The sequence below is a fragment of the Equus asinus genome, chromosome 1 (assembly GCF_041296235.1).
Source record: "Equus asinus isolate D_3611 breed Donkey chromosome 1, EquAss-T2T_v2, whole genome shotgun sequence".
NCBI lineage: Eukaryota > Metazoa > Chordata > Mammalia > Perissodactyla > Equidae > Equus > Equus asinus.
In genome coordinates, this window is record NC_091790.1 from 190983841 (window position 1) to 191001422 (window position 17582).

At 41.0% G+C, this 17582-nt stretch overlaps 1 protein-coding gene across 6 annotated transcripts in view; it reads right to left on the reverse strand.

Annotated features, from left to right (window-relative positions):
* Positions 1–3284: 3284 nt before the first annotated feature.
* Positions 3285–17582, reverse strand: part of DGKI (diacylglycerol kinase iota) — a 429721-nt gene continuing 415423 nt past the window's right edge. For 4 of the 6 annotated variants that reach the window (XM_070514279.1, XM_070514275.1, XM_070514273.1 and 1 more), the window contains 3 exons: positions 10913–10949; positions 9130–9229; positions 3287–5809 (listed from right to left, as the gene is read on the reverse strand). In XM_070514279.1, the coding sequence (XP_070370380.1) occupies positions 5693–5809; positions 9130–9229; positions 10913–10949 (254 nt within the window). In that variant the 3' untranslated portion in view covers positions 3287–5692. Of the gene's footprint in view, positions 5810–9129; positions 9230–10912; positions 10950–17582 lie in introns of all 6 variants that reach the window. The other 2 variants (XR_011504777.1, XM_070514291.1) reach the window with 2 other exon arrangements.

Here is a 17582-nt window from a genome sequence, read left to right on the forward strand (position 1 = left end):
TTTCTAGTTCTGTCCTTGAGATATAGGATAAATGAGTTTTAGCTCTCATTTTAGTAGTGTTTCTAAGTCTCATCTTAAAGTCTTGGTTTCAAATGCATTTTGAGAACAGTTCCAAGACTCCAAGAAAAAGGAAATGCAAAATGTCATTTCTTTCATATTCCTATTGTCATTTCATACTTCCAAGTCTACAACATTGCTGGCTAAAGTGTGGCTGGTACAATACAGGCTTGACTGAACCCTCAGTTCATGTTCCCCTAGGACCTTGGGGTTCTCCCGCACAAAACTGATCCCATCGGAATTTGTCTTATCTCCTAGACTGCCAGCTCCATGAAGCCAAGAGTTTTGTCTCTTGCATTCATTCTTATATCTTAGGTATGGTGACTGAATGAGAGTAAGTGATAAATATATTTTTAAATAAATAATTAACTACAAGAATGTATGATTGATTCATGAACATGAATGCATGCTGAACAACTGAATACGTATATAAATAGACTCTGGAATCTGTCCATGAGGATACCATCCAATATTCATATCTCTAGTTTAAAATGAAATGCTTTAACAGCCTAAGAATTATTCTTTCTGCTTTCTTTTTGAGGCCAGTGCAGTGACTCTCAGTGTCCCAGGAGCACAGGGTGTCCAGGGGCACTACTCCCTGTTTAGTTCCTACTTTTAGGTTTCTCATTCAACTGTGGGGAGACAGCCTAAAATCCACAGATGGCCAGTAGGAGTATAATATATATATAATCCAGTCATCCAAGTGACTTGAAGGAGGCATATTGTTTATATGGTTGGATGTAGAAGAAGCTGCCATGATTGTGTATTCTCATGGTGTGACTAAGAAATTTGCTAAACCTATCTGTCAGATTACTTCCCAGAACAAGGCTTGTTATAGCTCTGTAAGATGATGAAGGTCAGTGAACGTGTATTTGTCCTTTGGGCAAAGCGGATACTTGTCCCAGAGGGTAATTTCTTTTTGATCCATTTTGAGCATAACATCTGGGGGAGATTTGGGCATCTGTGTGACAAAATTATTGAAGGTAGTGGCAGAAAGTCCAGGAGCAGGACTATTGCCATAGTCAGACAATTGGAAAGACTAGAGATGAGTGATGACTAGGATACAGAAAAGAGATGGGGCCAAAGTCAATCTGAGAGGCTCAGCAGAGAGAAACCTATAAGACTTCCAGTCAGCTGAACGTGGAATTCAGAGAACGAGAAAGTTGAGAGATTCAGGGATGGCTCTATTAAGACCTGGGCAGAAGCTATTTTATACTAAGTAAATGTTAAAGATTAATTAGAAAACTCTCTAACAAATGTTCTATTTTTTCCCTAAAATGAAAATAATTCATTTAAGTAGAGCAATTCGTAGTTTTATTTGATGGTTATGATGAGTCATTTTAACAATGATCTATGTTATTTTTAAATAGCATAATTGAATAAAATATCATGCTGTTCTCAGTGATTTCATTAGCTACTCCTACTGGAAGGAAGCCAAGCTACTCAGACCCCAGCCCACATCCAAGTTATTACACCTTCCTGGCAGTAGCTTGCCCTAATTAAATATCATTAGGTAACCTACTGAATGTTAGCCCTATAAACTCAGCCTTGTAAAGAAATGTCAGCATCACAGAGGAAGGAACTCTCCACTTGAGATCCAAAAGTAGCAGACAAGTCTCTGGGCTCAGGTGGGTTTAATGCTTCATGAAAGGTAGCATAAACAATTATGAGACCTCTTGGTCATGGATTTTATGACACAGGCAATAACAAATACCATGTGCAATTGGAATGCTGCAGTAATAGAACTAAGCTTAGTAACAGTAGAACCAACAAAGAATAAATGAAAATTTTCTGTTACCTTATCTTTGTCTGTTGGTGTTAACTACACATATATAGATGATTGGCATGCTTCTAAAATGTTTTATCTTTTTTAAACCTATGAAAAATATGTGTATATAGTATATATACACATATATGTATACAAATAAATACATTTCTATATGTCGGGGGGGGGCTTGTGTATGCAGAGTATTTTTTGCATAACATACAAGCAACAATGTTTATCAGTGTTAGCACTTTATCTCTAGGGAGTGGAAGTGAGGACACTACACCAGCACTGAGGAACATGTTGACTTTGCACATGATACTCATCTATGGTATTAGAGCTTTTCATAAAAAGCATGTTCTACTCTTATAACTAAAAAATCCAAATATTTTAAATAAAGTTGACATGTTAAAAAAAAAAACTGCTGCCCCACATTTTCTAAGACTTGAATATTATGAGGAGTCTAGTAAATAAATTTCAAAATGCTTTAGGCAAAGAAACTGCTTCTAGGTCCAAACAAAAAATAACCACCTGTTGAGTATCTCTCAGTGCAGACAGATCTGCCTAAGCACTGAGGGCAGCTATGACGAAAGGATGGGGGGGCCACTGGAGATGAGAGGCTTTCCATCAGTCATCACTAATTTCATGGCTGTGTACTCACCAGCTAAATTCTCTGTTTCAGAAATTGTGTTGGTTTTAGGGTATAACCTCTATAGAGATAATCAGAACTCTTACAGCGAAATTCCCAGCCATGGTGTTTATTCCCTTCTTGGCTTCTGTTCTTTCTCAAGTCCTTGAATGTGATAAAGCACAGCTTAATGGGGTTCTATTTCAGTAAAGGTGGAATACTGGAATATAAGGCTTCAAAAATGACTAACTTTAAGGTTATGTGATGTTGTCTTTTAAGAACACTCCATTTCTCATCCCTCTATCCGCCTAATCTAAAAATGGAATCCCAGAGCAGACAATGCCACCACACAAAGGGCTTTCTTCTAAGCCAAACACAGAGGAAGGTCAGCTTAGTCAGTCACTCTTTGCAATACTGTCTCAGTAGGCTTTGTAGAAAATATTTCTATAGGTATATAGTTTTCAGTCTTTCAAAGCTATGTGGGTTTTCAGACCAGGGCCAGACCATTTGCTTCTATACTCCTGGTGGCCCACTGAAGGGGATACTATAAATGTACGCTGAGTTGGAAACTCCTGGAGCATATGGTCTTAGCTCTTTCTAAAGCCCAGGACTGTCACACGCAGTGATCAATTAAAAATAAAACTGTCGCAGGAGGTAGATTTAAGGTTTAAGCCACTAAATACATAACTGTTCTGTTCATTTTTGATGTTCTTCTTTTGGAAAGCCCAGGTCCTCAGGGTATTTGCTTTTTCAAAGAGATATTTGCCTTGGTCATATATCACTCCCCATCAATAACGTAGGACTTTAATATTTTTTGTTTTTTTTTTTTTTTTTCAGTTTGGAATGATTTCCAAATGTACCAGGACCCCTACAGTAGTCAGTACCTCATCTATTTTCATACCAGGAATTTACTTGTGACTTCAACTGGAGCTATTTGAATTGGCCCAGAGCCACCTGTACCCTAAATTTTCTCTGGGCTGCTTTGAGCATCACAGAGAAATATGAGACAGTAGTTGGTGAAAATAGACTCCTCCATCACACCAATGGCAGCTGGGTAACTGACTGCGTGGTCAAATGTTTGGCTCTATCTGGGGAATGGAAGGCACCATTCAAAGCCAGATTCCAGTCTGTTTTAAGGATTATATTTCTGTCATCACAGCATCTCCTTGACAGTTCCACCAACTGAAAAACTCCCAATAGAAGCCCAGTGATTAAATTCTCCTGGAGCATATTTTTTCCAGCTTCTGGAAACAATCTACTGTACTCCCTCCTTCCCTCACCATAAAACCCAAAAGATAGTTCCATTTCTAAGACTGATATATGGAAATAGATTACTCACAACCAACCCATTCTCCCACAGCTGGAAATAATGCCAACAATTTGGTTTTGGAACGACTAAGGAGAGACTTAGTCCCCATCCACTGAGAGGCTATTCCTACTGAATATAGTATATCACTACCTGTACTTTCAAAATGATATGAGGCCAAATGTGATTCAGAAAAGCAACGCAACATCACTGGACCTTTAAATTAAATGTGGAGAAATGATCATTTATGTTCACATGCAGAAACACTAGGGAAACACTTTGTTTGTGTCTAAGAGCAAAATGTAAGAAAGTTCAGAAGACATCAGTTTTAGTATGAAGCAAAACCCTTGATCACCCACTTTCATTTCTGAACTATACTCAAGTCAAGTAGATATTTTCACCGAAAGTTAGAAGACTTTTTCTCCTGATATTTTAGTTATCAAAGAGTCCCTAATAGAGGTACCCGTAAATACCAACTGATCTGTGGCAGGATTAGAAGTTGCAATTCCACTGCCAGAGAGATATTTCTAGCTAGGCTCCCACAGTGGTCTGCACTAAGAACTTTTTGGTAGGGGAAAATAGAGAAAAGAATATATTAGACTACCCCATACATGAAAAGTGGGGGTATAGTGCTATCAGGTATGACCTCGGAACCTGACAAGTAATAGGTGAGGCATCCATCAAAAAGATCCAGCATCCCAGAAATCTGGTAGTGAAATTCATAAAACAAGCCTCTGTCCTTGGGACCAGCTTACTTGGGGTAATGAAAACCAAAACCTTAGAAGGAAAATCTCAAATGGGCCCCCTCTCACCACTGTACCCAAGAGTATATACCTATTAGCCTCTGTGCAACATTCCAGTGACTGCTTCCTTGCTTAAGTGAGTTATTTTGACATATGTTGCTACTTTTGCTTTTGCTGTTTTATTTCAAGTCGATCAGCCTGCTTTCCATTATCACTCAAAAAAGTCTAGAAGTAAATGCTGTCCTAGTGCTCCATTTCCTGTAACCACAGTTCCCACACATGGTTTTCTGCTCTGTAATTTAAACAGCACTTAAAATTGAGTGGTTCTGCAAACTAGCTACGGGCCTTTGTTTAATCCATTGCTCATCTCTATTGCAGCAAAAGGCAAAGATGGCTACACATAGGCAGTACGGAGCTGTACAAACAGCCCAAGCTGACCCAGTCCTTCATGGCTACTGGCAACAGCCCTGTGACCTGGGCTGCCCCTGGGTTACCTCTCTGAGGTACCTCTGCACACAGACAACTCCCATGCCACCTCACCATACCTCAGAGATATAGCACACAAGTTGACATTATCCATGTGGCACTTCCCAGCTCCTATATAATGAAAAGGGATAGGGGAGGGGAGGAGGCATGCAAAAAGTCACTAAGTAGTCGTGGTATATTTAGTCTTGGAAATGGAAGCGGTTTTACAGTTATATTTCTGCAGGACATCCAGAGGGTTTTAAAAGACCTTCAGATAGTCTTGTGGTCTTCAAAGACTGCATGTAAAGAGAACAGATCATATCATATTTTTTCAATTGATGGGTTATCACAGTGGAATTGTGCAGTACAGGGGAAAGATGAATGCAGAGAGGGAGGAGGGAGCAGTGCCATTTATACAAACATCCTTTGAATCTTTAAAATAAATTATACAGGTGAACACAGAAGTTCATGCTACTTGCTGGAAGCAATAAGGACCAAATTTCGTGGAACTCGTATTCCACACATCCAGATATTCTGCCTCATCGTCAGTGGGCTATCTGTTCTCTTGTACATCTTGGGAGCCCTTAAAATTGGTGGCATGGTCTCAGATAGATTCTTGCAGGAGACAGACTTATGGTTTCCATCGGCTTCTTCCAGGGGAGCTGCCCGATCGCTGGGAGGGCACAGGTGATATGCTCGCACAGGTTCTCATCGCCCGTCTATCAGGGTCAAACAGCAGTTTCCAGGTCCTCATGGCCAATGATCTTATAGTTCAGGCGGCTTTCTAAGTAAGCAGCCAAATCTGGGTCTCCAGCCTGCTGTGCTCTGTCTTGAGGTGTCTTGCCCTATAGGTAACAATGAAAAAGAAAGAGACACAAACACTTGGGATGAGACCAAAAAAAACCCCACAAAATTACAAAACAGAGCTGCTCAAAGACTACTCACTAATAAGGATCTTTCCATGTTTACTGTTTTAGAGTTCACAAGACACTTTGAAATCTATCATCTTATATGAGCATCACATCAAACATGTGAGGCAGGTAACTTCAAGAGAAAGAGATGATCACTTTTGACAGGTGAGGCTTATATCTAAGGAAACGAAGGTTCACAGAGTAACTGAGTGCCCAACAGGAAACTGTGGCATAGTGAGTTTTGGCACTCTGATCCTTTGTGGAAGAAGGCGGATAGAAATCACTGAATAGATAAATAGGGAAGCAGGCATTCTGATTTCTAGTTCGGACTCTTTCTATTATACTGAACTCTGGGAAGCGACAAGCAGAACCTGAGAGGAAGGAGTGCTCATAAACGACCTTAAAGGGTTTCTTTGTTGGTTTCAAAGACTTCAGTTAAGTTCTCCTCAATTTAGCACTCTCATCTCTCCAAAAAGTAACGTAGTATTACCAGTAATTCCACTACACTAAGATAACCGTTGTAAACCTTCCATCGAGTAATTATTTCACCTTTTCTTATAGCTATATAAATAATTATTTTTATAAAAATAAAACCATACTTTGCTAATATACTGTAATGTAACATGATTTTTCACTGAATAATATATCAAACTTTTTAATGTCACTAAATGTTCTTCTACATCATTTTAAATGATCATAAAATTTCTTGCAGCCTACTATAATGCTATATGTATACTTGCATACACACACATGCGTGATATTTTTGAAACGAGGTCGATGAATAGAAGTCAGCAATAAAAGGAGGAAGGGTGTCTATTCTCTTGAATGTTTACAGATATTATTTAACACTCCTGAAACTTCCAGTTTTTGTTCAATGATACTGTTTTATCCATTTAAAAAGTGATATTAAGTTCTAAGGAAAGGGTAGAAGCAGTATCATCATACCAAAGAAATAGCTCCATGTATAAATGCATAAGAGTTTTACAAAAATTATCAAAGACTTCTCATTCTCCATCTCAGCTCTTGCAATGGACAGTGTTGACTTCAATTAAGCTGACTCCTGGTAGCCTAAAAGGGTATGTGGGGTAAAGGATTAAAGGGAAGTAACAATGGCTCTGGACGCTTTCTAAAATTTTACTCACTTGGTTGGGATTCAACATTTAACCACTACGTTAAAGTTCCTATAATAATTTTATTCAACTTGTTTACAGTATTAGTAGACTATCTCATCTTTACATCAATATTAACGAGGTTGGAATTCCTAGCTTCCAAATATTCAGAGAGATGGACTGGGGTGGGCCTTTGAGTCGTTTTTTAAGGAATTGTTCTATCGAGAGAAATTCTTAAGATATTGCGTCTCTCCAAAAAATTCCAAGAGAAGATCCAGTCATAATTGTCATATTCTGCTTTCACCTAGCATCAAATTACAGAATGGAAAAATTAAAGGATTCCTGAAAAGGAGGAAGCATAAGTATATTACTACTTCAACTGGTAAGATCTCTAAAACATAATTTTGGGTAAAAAGTGATACAATAGCACATATAGTATGACTTTATCTACTTTAAAAAAATGAGAAAAACAGACATACACGTGAAGAGAAAGCATTAAAATTTTAATAACATATAGGTCCAGATAGTGGGATTTCTAGCAATTTTTACTTTTGTATTTTTTGCATTGCTAGAGTTTTCTATGTGAGAATACACTATATTTATAATCATAAAATAATAAAGTTATTTGTTTGCATTTTTATAAAAAGTATACACATAACACAAAATAGGAAGAAATCTCAAGGAACATCAAGCCCATTCATCTGATTCAGAAACTCAGATAGATAAAAAAAGAGCAGTGTGCTCAAGGGCCAGGTCACATGTCTAGTCTTTTGTTTGTCCCTCTATTTCATGTTGCTCTTCCCTTTCCTTTTACTGTATTATCTGAATTGAGTGTAAGACCAGCTTTTGTGTAGAAATAAGCTGTAGTCTGAGTGGCCCCAGCAAGGCCGAGACTCTTCCTTAAATCAAAGCCTCCACTGATCCTGTGTATATGGTTTGTGTTTCTCAATCAGATTACATATCAAAGCATTTGCGTGTAAATATCACCTGGGAAGAATATCACACTGAGCAATCATCTGCCGTTTGAAATCATATACCCAATTAGCTAACCAGACAGGTAACAGACCAGCTGGAAACCAGGACACAGTTTAATGTGTTTGATAGCCCAAGGAGGAATTGAGGCAGCCAGGACTTCAGTCACAGAGCAAGGATCTGGTGGGTTGCAAAGGAGATGCGGATTCATGCAATGCAATGTAACTGGCTCAGAAAGGAGAAAAAGGTCCACATAAGAGAAAAAGTTATTTCACGATGGGCACTGCAGTCTGAGAAAACTTCAGGGTGAAAATTGCGTATAAGATGCTCATCACTGAAATAAGTCTAATGGGGTTTAAGTCATATTAGGCTTCCAAGTCATCTGTCTTTTTCTTGCCTACATTCATTGGCCCAAAACTTAGGTTACTCGGTACCTGCTTAACGAAGTCTGCATCTATATATTAGAATTCTTCTCTGCAACCCTCTCCAGTTAAGTGGCTTGTCCTTTCCTGGAGTCTACCTAGGTACTCTAAAACTCTCAGAGTTTATCAGGCTCCTCTGTGGGGTTGATCTGTATTAACTTCTCTCTCTCCCCCAAGGGCTGTAGTCCTAGGTCAAAGTTGCTAAGTTACAACAACTCCTTTACTCCAGCTTTCACTCCTTTCCTTGGCTGTCCTCTGTAAATTGGAACAACTCATGGTGTTGCCTGATTTCCCATCCTGGGAGTGACTGGTAATCACTCATATATGGGGTCAAATAAATCATAGATTTTTAAACTATCCCGGATTAAGTAGCTGAAGGAGAAATCCTAAAGGGTCTTCTCTGTAGCCAGGCCAATGTCTTTTGAACACTGTCCTGACCCCTTCTCCTAGGGCTTTGAACCCCACCTCCCCACAATTTCACTGCTGGCATTCGGCAGGAGGAGAACCCCGAAGTCCCAGCACATCCAGAAGTTTAGAAAGCCCCATAGGCAAGCACACACCCACCCTTTGTGCTTATACATTTAAACTGCAGTTTCTCTAAATGAAGCACTTTATTTTTTCCTCCTTTTTCCAAAGCCCCAGGCACTTCCATAAGCACAGAAAGGATGCCTTTGCTGTGGGCACAAGTGAAGGCAATGGTGCCGGCGATCCTGCCCAGCGGGAAGATGTTTGCACTTGCTCATCAAGTTACCTTGGAGTCCGTCTTTCTCAGAGATGCTCCTGCGTCCACGAGAAGCTGGCACACAGCCCGGTTCCGCTGGCAGGCAGCCTTGTGCAGTGCAGTCTCACCCCTAAATCAAAGATGAAATGGGAAACCACCCATAAAGGGGATGGGGGTGGGAGTGGGGGTGGCAGGGAGGGGGCCGAGGGTGGCATCCCACCCCTGCTGCTGATGTCCTGTGCTCCTTGGCCTCTTTCCCTATCTGTGCTGAGACCAAGGCTGCAGGGCACATTCTGAGGAGGTGGGCAAGGGGGTATCTAAAAATGCCTTGAGTTAGTCATCAACTAACCATAAAATCTAACTCCAGCCTCTTTTTCAAACACTGTTGGTTAACTAGGCTGACTGCTCCTGTTTTAAACTATTAATGTTTGATTTAGATAATATCTAATGACACTACTAAATAGACTGATGTGCGTAGATGTGTCTGAACATGTGAAGCAATTCTCTCTGTGGATACATCTGGGCAGAGCATGAGGGACACTAGATGAAGTACACAGGGAGCAGCAATGGAGAACCAGACCCTTCAGACACATCACACAGTGATTGGTAGACAACCATCTGACCCTCAGAGGAATGTGTTGTGGGAACTCAACTTCAAAGGCCCAAGCCAACACCCACTCTGCCCTACCTGCTGATTCCACATGAGTGGCAGGTGGAAGGGGAGGGGCAGCCACAGAGGTTATCTGGAGAGTTCAGGAAACAGAGCTCTCCCCTGTAGGCAGCAGGCGTGAAGCCAGCCACTCAGTCAGGGAAGCACAGAAGAAAATGTGGCTATTTTCCCCCCTCTAACAGGCAGGATAGGGAGGAGGATATTCCCATTCTGAGTCAAAAATTGAAAAGATGCTTAATGCCAAACTGTTTCATGGGAAATCAAATAAAGTCCTTAGAGAAGGCAAACTGGGGTAAAGGACAACCTTGCCAATAGGATACGCAGTATGAAGACAAGCTCTCTGTAGCAATGGACAGTTTCTTCCACGTCTAGTAATTCATAGCTAGACGCCTTCTTCCCACTGGTCCTCCATTCTATTCATTCCTACTTTTCCTCCTCCATACCTGCTTAGCCACCCCAGTCCACCCTGCCCATCTTTATCCTTTTTCAAAGTTCTTTGAAGTGCTCTAGTGGCTCTATATGGCTTTCAGGGTTAGATGTTTAGCTTTTCTTTGTTCTTATTGGGGGAGTAGTAGCTATTTTGCTGCCCTAGGAATAAGAAAGTTGAAAACAAGCATTATCAGTCTGGGGACCATCCCAGAGCTGACGACTTTCTCAAAGAGCGTTCTTCATCGGAATCACAGAACATGAAAATGGTTGGAGTTACCATGTTCTCAGTTTTCCAATTGTTGTATATAACTTAGTCCATTCAAGACTCGGCAAAGAGGCTTCATTACACCAAAGGAGACCTTAGGGCATTAGGGCTTAATTTTTTCACAAATCCCAGGTGAGAAAGAGTAAATGAAAAGGTAAATATATTTATTTAGACCTCTCATGCACCAGTGCAGAAGGGCCTTGCAAGTAGGAAGTTCTAAATAATGACTAGCAATGACTGTGCATGCAATCATTTATGACACATCATTGATTTTTATTGTGTAACTTTTCATTCAGAAGATTAGTTCTGCACAGTTATAAATACAATTGAAAGTGGACTTTTTATCACTGGAATTAAAATTACCCATTGTATGCCCCATAGACAACATTCTTTTCCTAGATACGTTCTGAAGAAAATAATCTAGACTGTTAAGGAAAGGCAACACTCACGTTTCACTGTCTGCCATATCCAATAACTCGGAAGGTCCTAAATAAGGAGGAAAGCAAGACGCCCATCAAAAATAAGTTAAAAAACTAACCACTAACAAAAAAGTCTATAGTCACAGAATTAAAATGCTTTGGAAAACTGAATAAACAGGAGTCATTTGGTGATAGTGATAATAAGACCACTTCCCCCCTCGCCGCCAAAAAAGAAAGGCTTCTTCTGCCTCCCTGTCACCAATCTCCCGATCACCACCCAATATGTGCAGAATGGGAGCTACAAAAGAATGATAGGGCTCTGCCTTCGAGAAGCTTTCAATAAAGCTGAAGAAATGAAATCAATTGGAGCAGAATCAGTGAGAAATAATTAAGTGGCTACCTTGGGAGAAAGGGACAATCAGGTGGGCTTAAGGATCGTTTCTCACTCTCCAGTGGCAGGTTGGTGGGGATGGGGTCTTATGCAGTCTAATGTTAACGCTACAAGAGATCAGAGATATCATCCAGTCCAATACCCTTATTTTAGAAATAGGGTAAAATTCTATTTTTCATAAAGTTTCCCTTCCAAGACCTGGAAGAAATGTTATGCATAAACATCAAATGATTATAAAGGCTTCATTAGGAAGTGAAAAGTTGTTCTGTGAGTTTGTGCATTCACAGTGTTTTATTTGTTCACTAATTCATTCATTCAATCTGCAAAAACTGCTTGGCATGTCCACCTTTCTACCTTCTGCCCCACTGCTTTTCTCCCAACTCTCCCTGCAACTCCTTCCCCTATTTAGCCTGCACGTATCAGATAAGACACGTTTCTTCCATAAAGCCCCCGATGACCGCACTCCTAATATTGCATTAAATGTCCTGCCTATGTACTCCCTCACTTCTGTACTAACCCTATGTCCTATAATTGGGAGGGTAATATAATTTAATCATCCAAATTGAGACTATTCCAGACAAGTGGGGTATATGATCACCTTACTGATCCTGACATTTAAACCATATTAATATCACCTTCTGATGTGTTACTCTGCACAGTGAGACTCTGGAAAACTCCCTGAAGTTGTGGCCCATGCCTTGTCTGCCACTGTGTCCTTCCTTTGTGCCTGGCATAGAGCCTGGTGCCAAGCAGATGCTTAAATGTCTGGTTGAATGAATGGATGTACTTGGAAGTGCCAAACACAGTTTTAGGTATTGAACATTCTAGTCTTAGAAATATGATCCTATTGATTTTCTCTCTACATTGTTGGATATCATTATCATTGAAAATTTACTTATGTGATTACTTATTACATAAGAAGAAAAAATGGCAGAAGAGGTTAGGACTTTCCAATCATGAACATCACTGGCCGAGAAGATGACTGAGATGTTATGGGACCTTCACAATCCTCCCAGTCACCCAAGAGCTAAATCATCATCTTTGCCTGCTCTCTTTCACATCTAGTCATCAAGGCAGGTTAATCTTCCTTTGCAGTGTCTGTCCTATTTGTCTCTCCTGTTTGTCCTATTTGACAAATAGGCCTCCTAGGAGGTCTCTGCCTGGAACGTAATTAACATGTGGAAAAATCAAAAGGTCTTACGTCATTTGGATTTCCAGGTTTCCACTTCATCACATTTCTTACTTAGCCCTGAGTATTTAAACATTGAAGTTCACAGTCTTTCACTTGGAGCCACCCTCCCTCAATTTGTTTCCAAGGTTCCATTTTTTTCACACAAGCTAAACTGGTAACTGCACCATCACCCAAATATTTCTCAGGCTCTCTCAGCTCTAAAAGCTCATTCTTCCCACTCTCCCTATCCAGAACAGCCTTCCCCTTTCTAGCCACATTCTCAAATCTTTCACATTCTTTAAAGCTCAGTCTGTGACGATGTCCTCTGAAAAGAACACCTTTGACAGAAGGACTCTATCCCTTCTCGGAACTCCCATAACTCTGACTGGGTTCTCCCCTTGTACCATGTATTTTCTTTTCATTTGTAAGCCTTGTCTCCTTAAACAAATTATTGTAAATCCCTTGAGCATAAGAATACTTTTATTTTTCATATCCCTCTCGCATCTACCTTATATTAAGGATTCAACAAAGATTTAACTCACTTATTTTTGTTCCTCAGTTCTGTGGTTCTAAGGAAATATGAATGATAATCCCCCCCCCCAACACACCCCCAAAGAAGTGCAAAGCAGTCTAGTGCGATCCTGCAGAGTGAGGGTTCTGGAGCTGTACCTCCTCTGCTCAAAATTCCAGCTTGAACTGCCATTGACTAGATCTTGGGCAAGTTCATTTAATCTCTCAGTCCCTTGATTATTGCATATGTAAAGTAAGATTGATAATATTTATCACACAGGATTTTTGTGCGGTTTCATAAGTTAATAGAAGTTACGTGCTTAAAACAGTGGCTGGCATACTACACGCAATGTCTAAAGTTTTAGATATTATTAAGTGTTTTACTCTCTGCATAATACAGCAGGGTACACGAAGTCAAGATGTTGGAACATCAGCGAAGGAAGCAGATGTAAAAGGACCACTTCACTCCCACTTACATTTGAAGCCACTTGTTGACTCAAATTATATGTCCCAAGAACCAAGTACTCCAGGCCTATTCAATTGCTGACAGGGCCTTCTCCACAGGTCAGGAGCAAGAAGGCTTACAGTGCCCAGCAGTCCTCTTAAAAAGATACTGTCACCTTCAGTGAATCTTTTGAGCCATTCATTTTGAAAGGAATCCCATGAACGTGAGCAGCCCAGCCTCACTAGTAGTCTGTAGCCATCATTATTGCTAATTGCACAAATATTTAGGCAAGAGATGCTTTGTCTCCTCTTCTTCTTTATTGAGCACTGTTATTCGGAGCTGCACCCATGGCGGGTCCATGGACTCAGGGGTCCAAACTTCCGTGCAAGTGAGGGGACACTGAAGCAGTTCAATCGGTGCTAAAATGCCAATTGTTTGACACTCTGAAGTGGAGACAAGGAAGAGAAAGGGCGTTGCTCCTCAAATTTCTGACCAGAATCACTATAAATGCAGCCAACCCAGAACAATTCCAGGGCTGATTATCCAATTCATGAGGCAGGCATGTCTATAGTCACTATCATTTCCTCTTTCTCTTCCTTTAACCCTCTGCAGCTGACAGAGGTGAGAGAGAGAGATGCTGAGACTAAAACCAGACACTTTTGCTCTTAATTAATATCTAAAGAAACTCCAGTTAAAGCTTTCAGGAATAGCTCTGGAATGATGGGCTTAACCCAAACTTTCCTTATCTTCCCATCAACTCACATCATCACAAAATAGCAGAACATTTTGAACACTGGCAGGCCAAGAGCCAACGAAGAGGGAAGGGTGGCAGCTAGCCGCTCATGGATAGCAGTAGGGAGCTATTTTTAATAGTACAGGAACATGTTCTAATAATTTTTTTAACCTGCCTTAAAATAAGCATGTTTGCATAGTGCTAGCAAGAAGTGGGCTACAGAGGAGGAAACAAGAAGAGGAGTGTGTGCCGAATGCAGCCTAAGACAAGTCTGTAGTTTCCCCCCCTATTTGTACTTTCAGTGACCCATTGGGAGCTCTTTTTAATAGTGCATCATACTGTTTAACAGTACCCTGTGAGGATTAGTAGCATCTGTGTAAGATTGTTTATTGGGGGAGAGAAGGGAGTTGGCCAGAGAAACAAAAATAATTAACAAAGACCACAAAAATTCTCTTGAAGGAAAAAAGTCTAAAGAATAGCATTTATGATTTTGGGAAAGTTAGTTTGAGTCTCACTAATAAGGGCAAGAACAGGAGAAAGAGAGAAAAAATAAAGATGACGGGGGGCTGGCCCCATGGCCGAGTGGTTGGGTTTGTGCGCTCCACCTCAGCGGCCCAGGGTTTTGCTGGTTCAGATCCTGGGCACGGTCATGGCACCGCTCATCAGGTCATGCTGAGGTGGCATCCCATGTGCCACAACTGGAAGGGCACACAACTAAAAGTACACAACTATGTGCTGGGGGGGCTTTGGGGAGAAAAAGGAAAAACAAAATCTTTAAAAAAAAAATAAAGATGATGGAATTCTTTTGATATATATCCATGGTGAACATCTGGGTTTGGGGCTTATTTTACATTTAACATATATATATGTTCTGATTGGAGGTACTATGCCATCTCCCCTAAGGAATACCATTAAATTGTCAGCAGTGACCTCACAATCTTTCCCTGAACGTAAAAGGAAGTCTTGGCTCTCTGTCCCACACAGGGGTTACAACAATGTCCACACTCCACCCTGCAGCTGACCTGCACCAGAAAACAACTGTTAAATCCTACTCAAGGGACGGGTGCAAATGTCTCCACGAAACTTTCAGAGGAAGCTGATCACTGCCCTTCCACAGCCCTGCACCAGTCGTCACTGGAACCCTGCATACAATACTCACGTTGAACCACCCTGCTTTATGGTTGTTTAGCCGTGTTTCATTTCCCTTGCTGGGTTTTAGGAATATGGAGGGCAGAGCCCATATCTTATGTTGTGCACGAGTTTTGAGAAGTAACCTAACTTCACTCTGCTTCAGTTTTTACCACCTGTCAAATAGAGATCAGAGAATGTACTATGTAGGGTTGTTGTACGAGTGAGACGTGTTAATACACATAAAGCATTTAGAACAATAAAGGTTAGCAGTGATTATTACTATAACTTTTTCTCAAAAGCACGTAGGACAGAATTAAATTCCTTTAATGAATTTAAGATTTTAAAGTCAAGGTGGATCCCAGCCAATACCATATTTTTTCTGAGAAAGATCCATAAAAGGAACATGGTTTCAAGAGACTGTACTATATGGCAAATGGTCTGAAAAATAAGGGGATGTACACACCAGTATTTGCGTGAAGGCCAGGGAATACAAAAGAAAGGAAGCAAAAGCTTCACAAATCTCTCGACCTGAGGAAGCGAACACGTAGTCAGTAGTCAAGACTTCCAAATGGCAGGTCTGCTGCCCAGTGCTTGCTCCCGAGGCTCTTCCATTGGATACCCCAGTTCTTGCTGGTGCAATTTTATCATCAATATTGTACTTGTATTATATATGATGTGTCTTTTGTCACATGTCTCCTTTAATTTGCTTCCCACACCAAGGCATCCAAATCCCCTTTGCCGTTCCTTCCACCTCCCCGTGGCCTCTCTCTCTCCAGACCTCATTTCCCATTAGTCTCCCTGACGCTGCCAACAGACCATTCCAAATCCTCCTCTGCTCCAGGACAAAAGCTGCACAGATGTGGGGAGAGCTGGCACTGGGAACTCGCACAGCACCGTCATCCTGTCCCAGCGGGATGGTGGTCGTTTCTCTCGGGGACCAGAGGCAGAAAGGGGGTGAGGGGGGTAAAAAAAAAAGAAAAGAAAGACTGAAAGCAGAAAAAGAGGGAAGACAAAATAAGCCATTGAAATCAAAAAGGAAATGCATGAGTGAGATTTCTATCAGGAAACACGGTAGGGGGCAAAGGGGTAGGAGTGGAGAGAATAAAAACAAAAGAGCAAAATGTGCAGGGTGGTAAAAGACCAAAACAACACAAAAGTCTCTGGGAGGGGTAAATGAGGGAGGAGGGAGTGGGTGAAAAACATGGTTGAAAGGAGCTGAAAAGCAGGAACCACTGGGGGGATCTCGGCTGGAATCCCTCCGCGTCCTCCCCTCTCCACCCTGTCCCCACGGAATTGTTAGCTGTCTTCCTCCTCCATTCTCTTTTCAAACCTCCAAATACCCAAACTCCCGTTTTTCATAAAGGAAAACAGCATGTTGCGTAGTTGAGAGAAAAAGTCCCAAAGAAGATGCAGGATGAAAAAACTTCAAGCCTCCTGTGGCTTTTCAGAACATACCACACATCTCATGCCCCCAGCCCCCTAGCCTGGTTCTAAAAGAGCCCTTAGAAGAGAAATACATTGCTGAATGTGGTGTCTGGGAGAATAACTAATGTCTCACGACTCCTGTTCAGGAGGTGTCCTCCTGATTGCCCACCCCACTGCTCACCATAAATAACCAGTGAAGAAGAGGGTAAGGGGGTGTGACTGGGGGGTGGTGATCCTTGAGTAAGGACACAAGCCACATACCATTTCAGTCAACCACCTTGGAAGGGGCATGCTGATTTCTCAGAATCCTTGTCCTTAAAAGCATCTTTACAATCAGGTCTAGGAACAGTTTCTAGCATTTATATAACATGAAGCCACAGGAAAGACAAATTAAAAAAAATTAAAAATTACAAAGAGATCTGCAGCATTCCAGATTGGGAAGGCTGTCCGTCTCAATCTTTGGCAGAGTATAAATTTTTCTTTATTTTTTTTCACTTATTTATTTCATTTCCAAACTGATGAGACCTATCTCCTGCAAATCTGGCGCTAAATTAATAAACACAGAGCCACAGTCTGGTATGCATCCTCAAATCTCAGCCTCACGGAGGCCTCTTGGGGGAGGCTATTTTCCTTGTCAGACCAGGGAAACGCCAGAGCCATCATCATTATTAAATTAGGAGAGACTACTTCACTGAGCAGAGGTCACATTCAGGAGATTAGAGAGTAGAGAAAGGGTCACATTTTTCATATACTTGTCCCTGACTTCAAGAAGACTATAATTTAAAGGGGTTTCTATGATTTAAAAGAGATGAATGGTTCTGCGAAGATAGTTTTCAATCCCCAAATGCACAGGTTAATATAAATGGTATCAGCAACCAAAGATATTAAGACAAA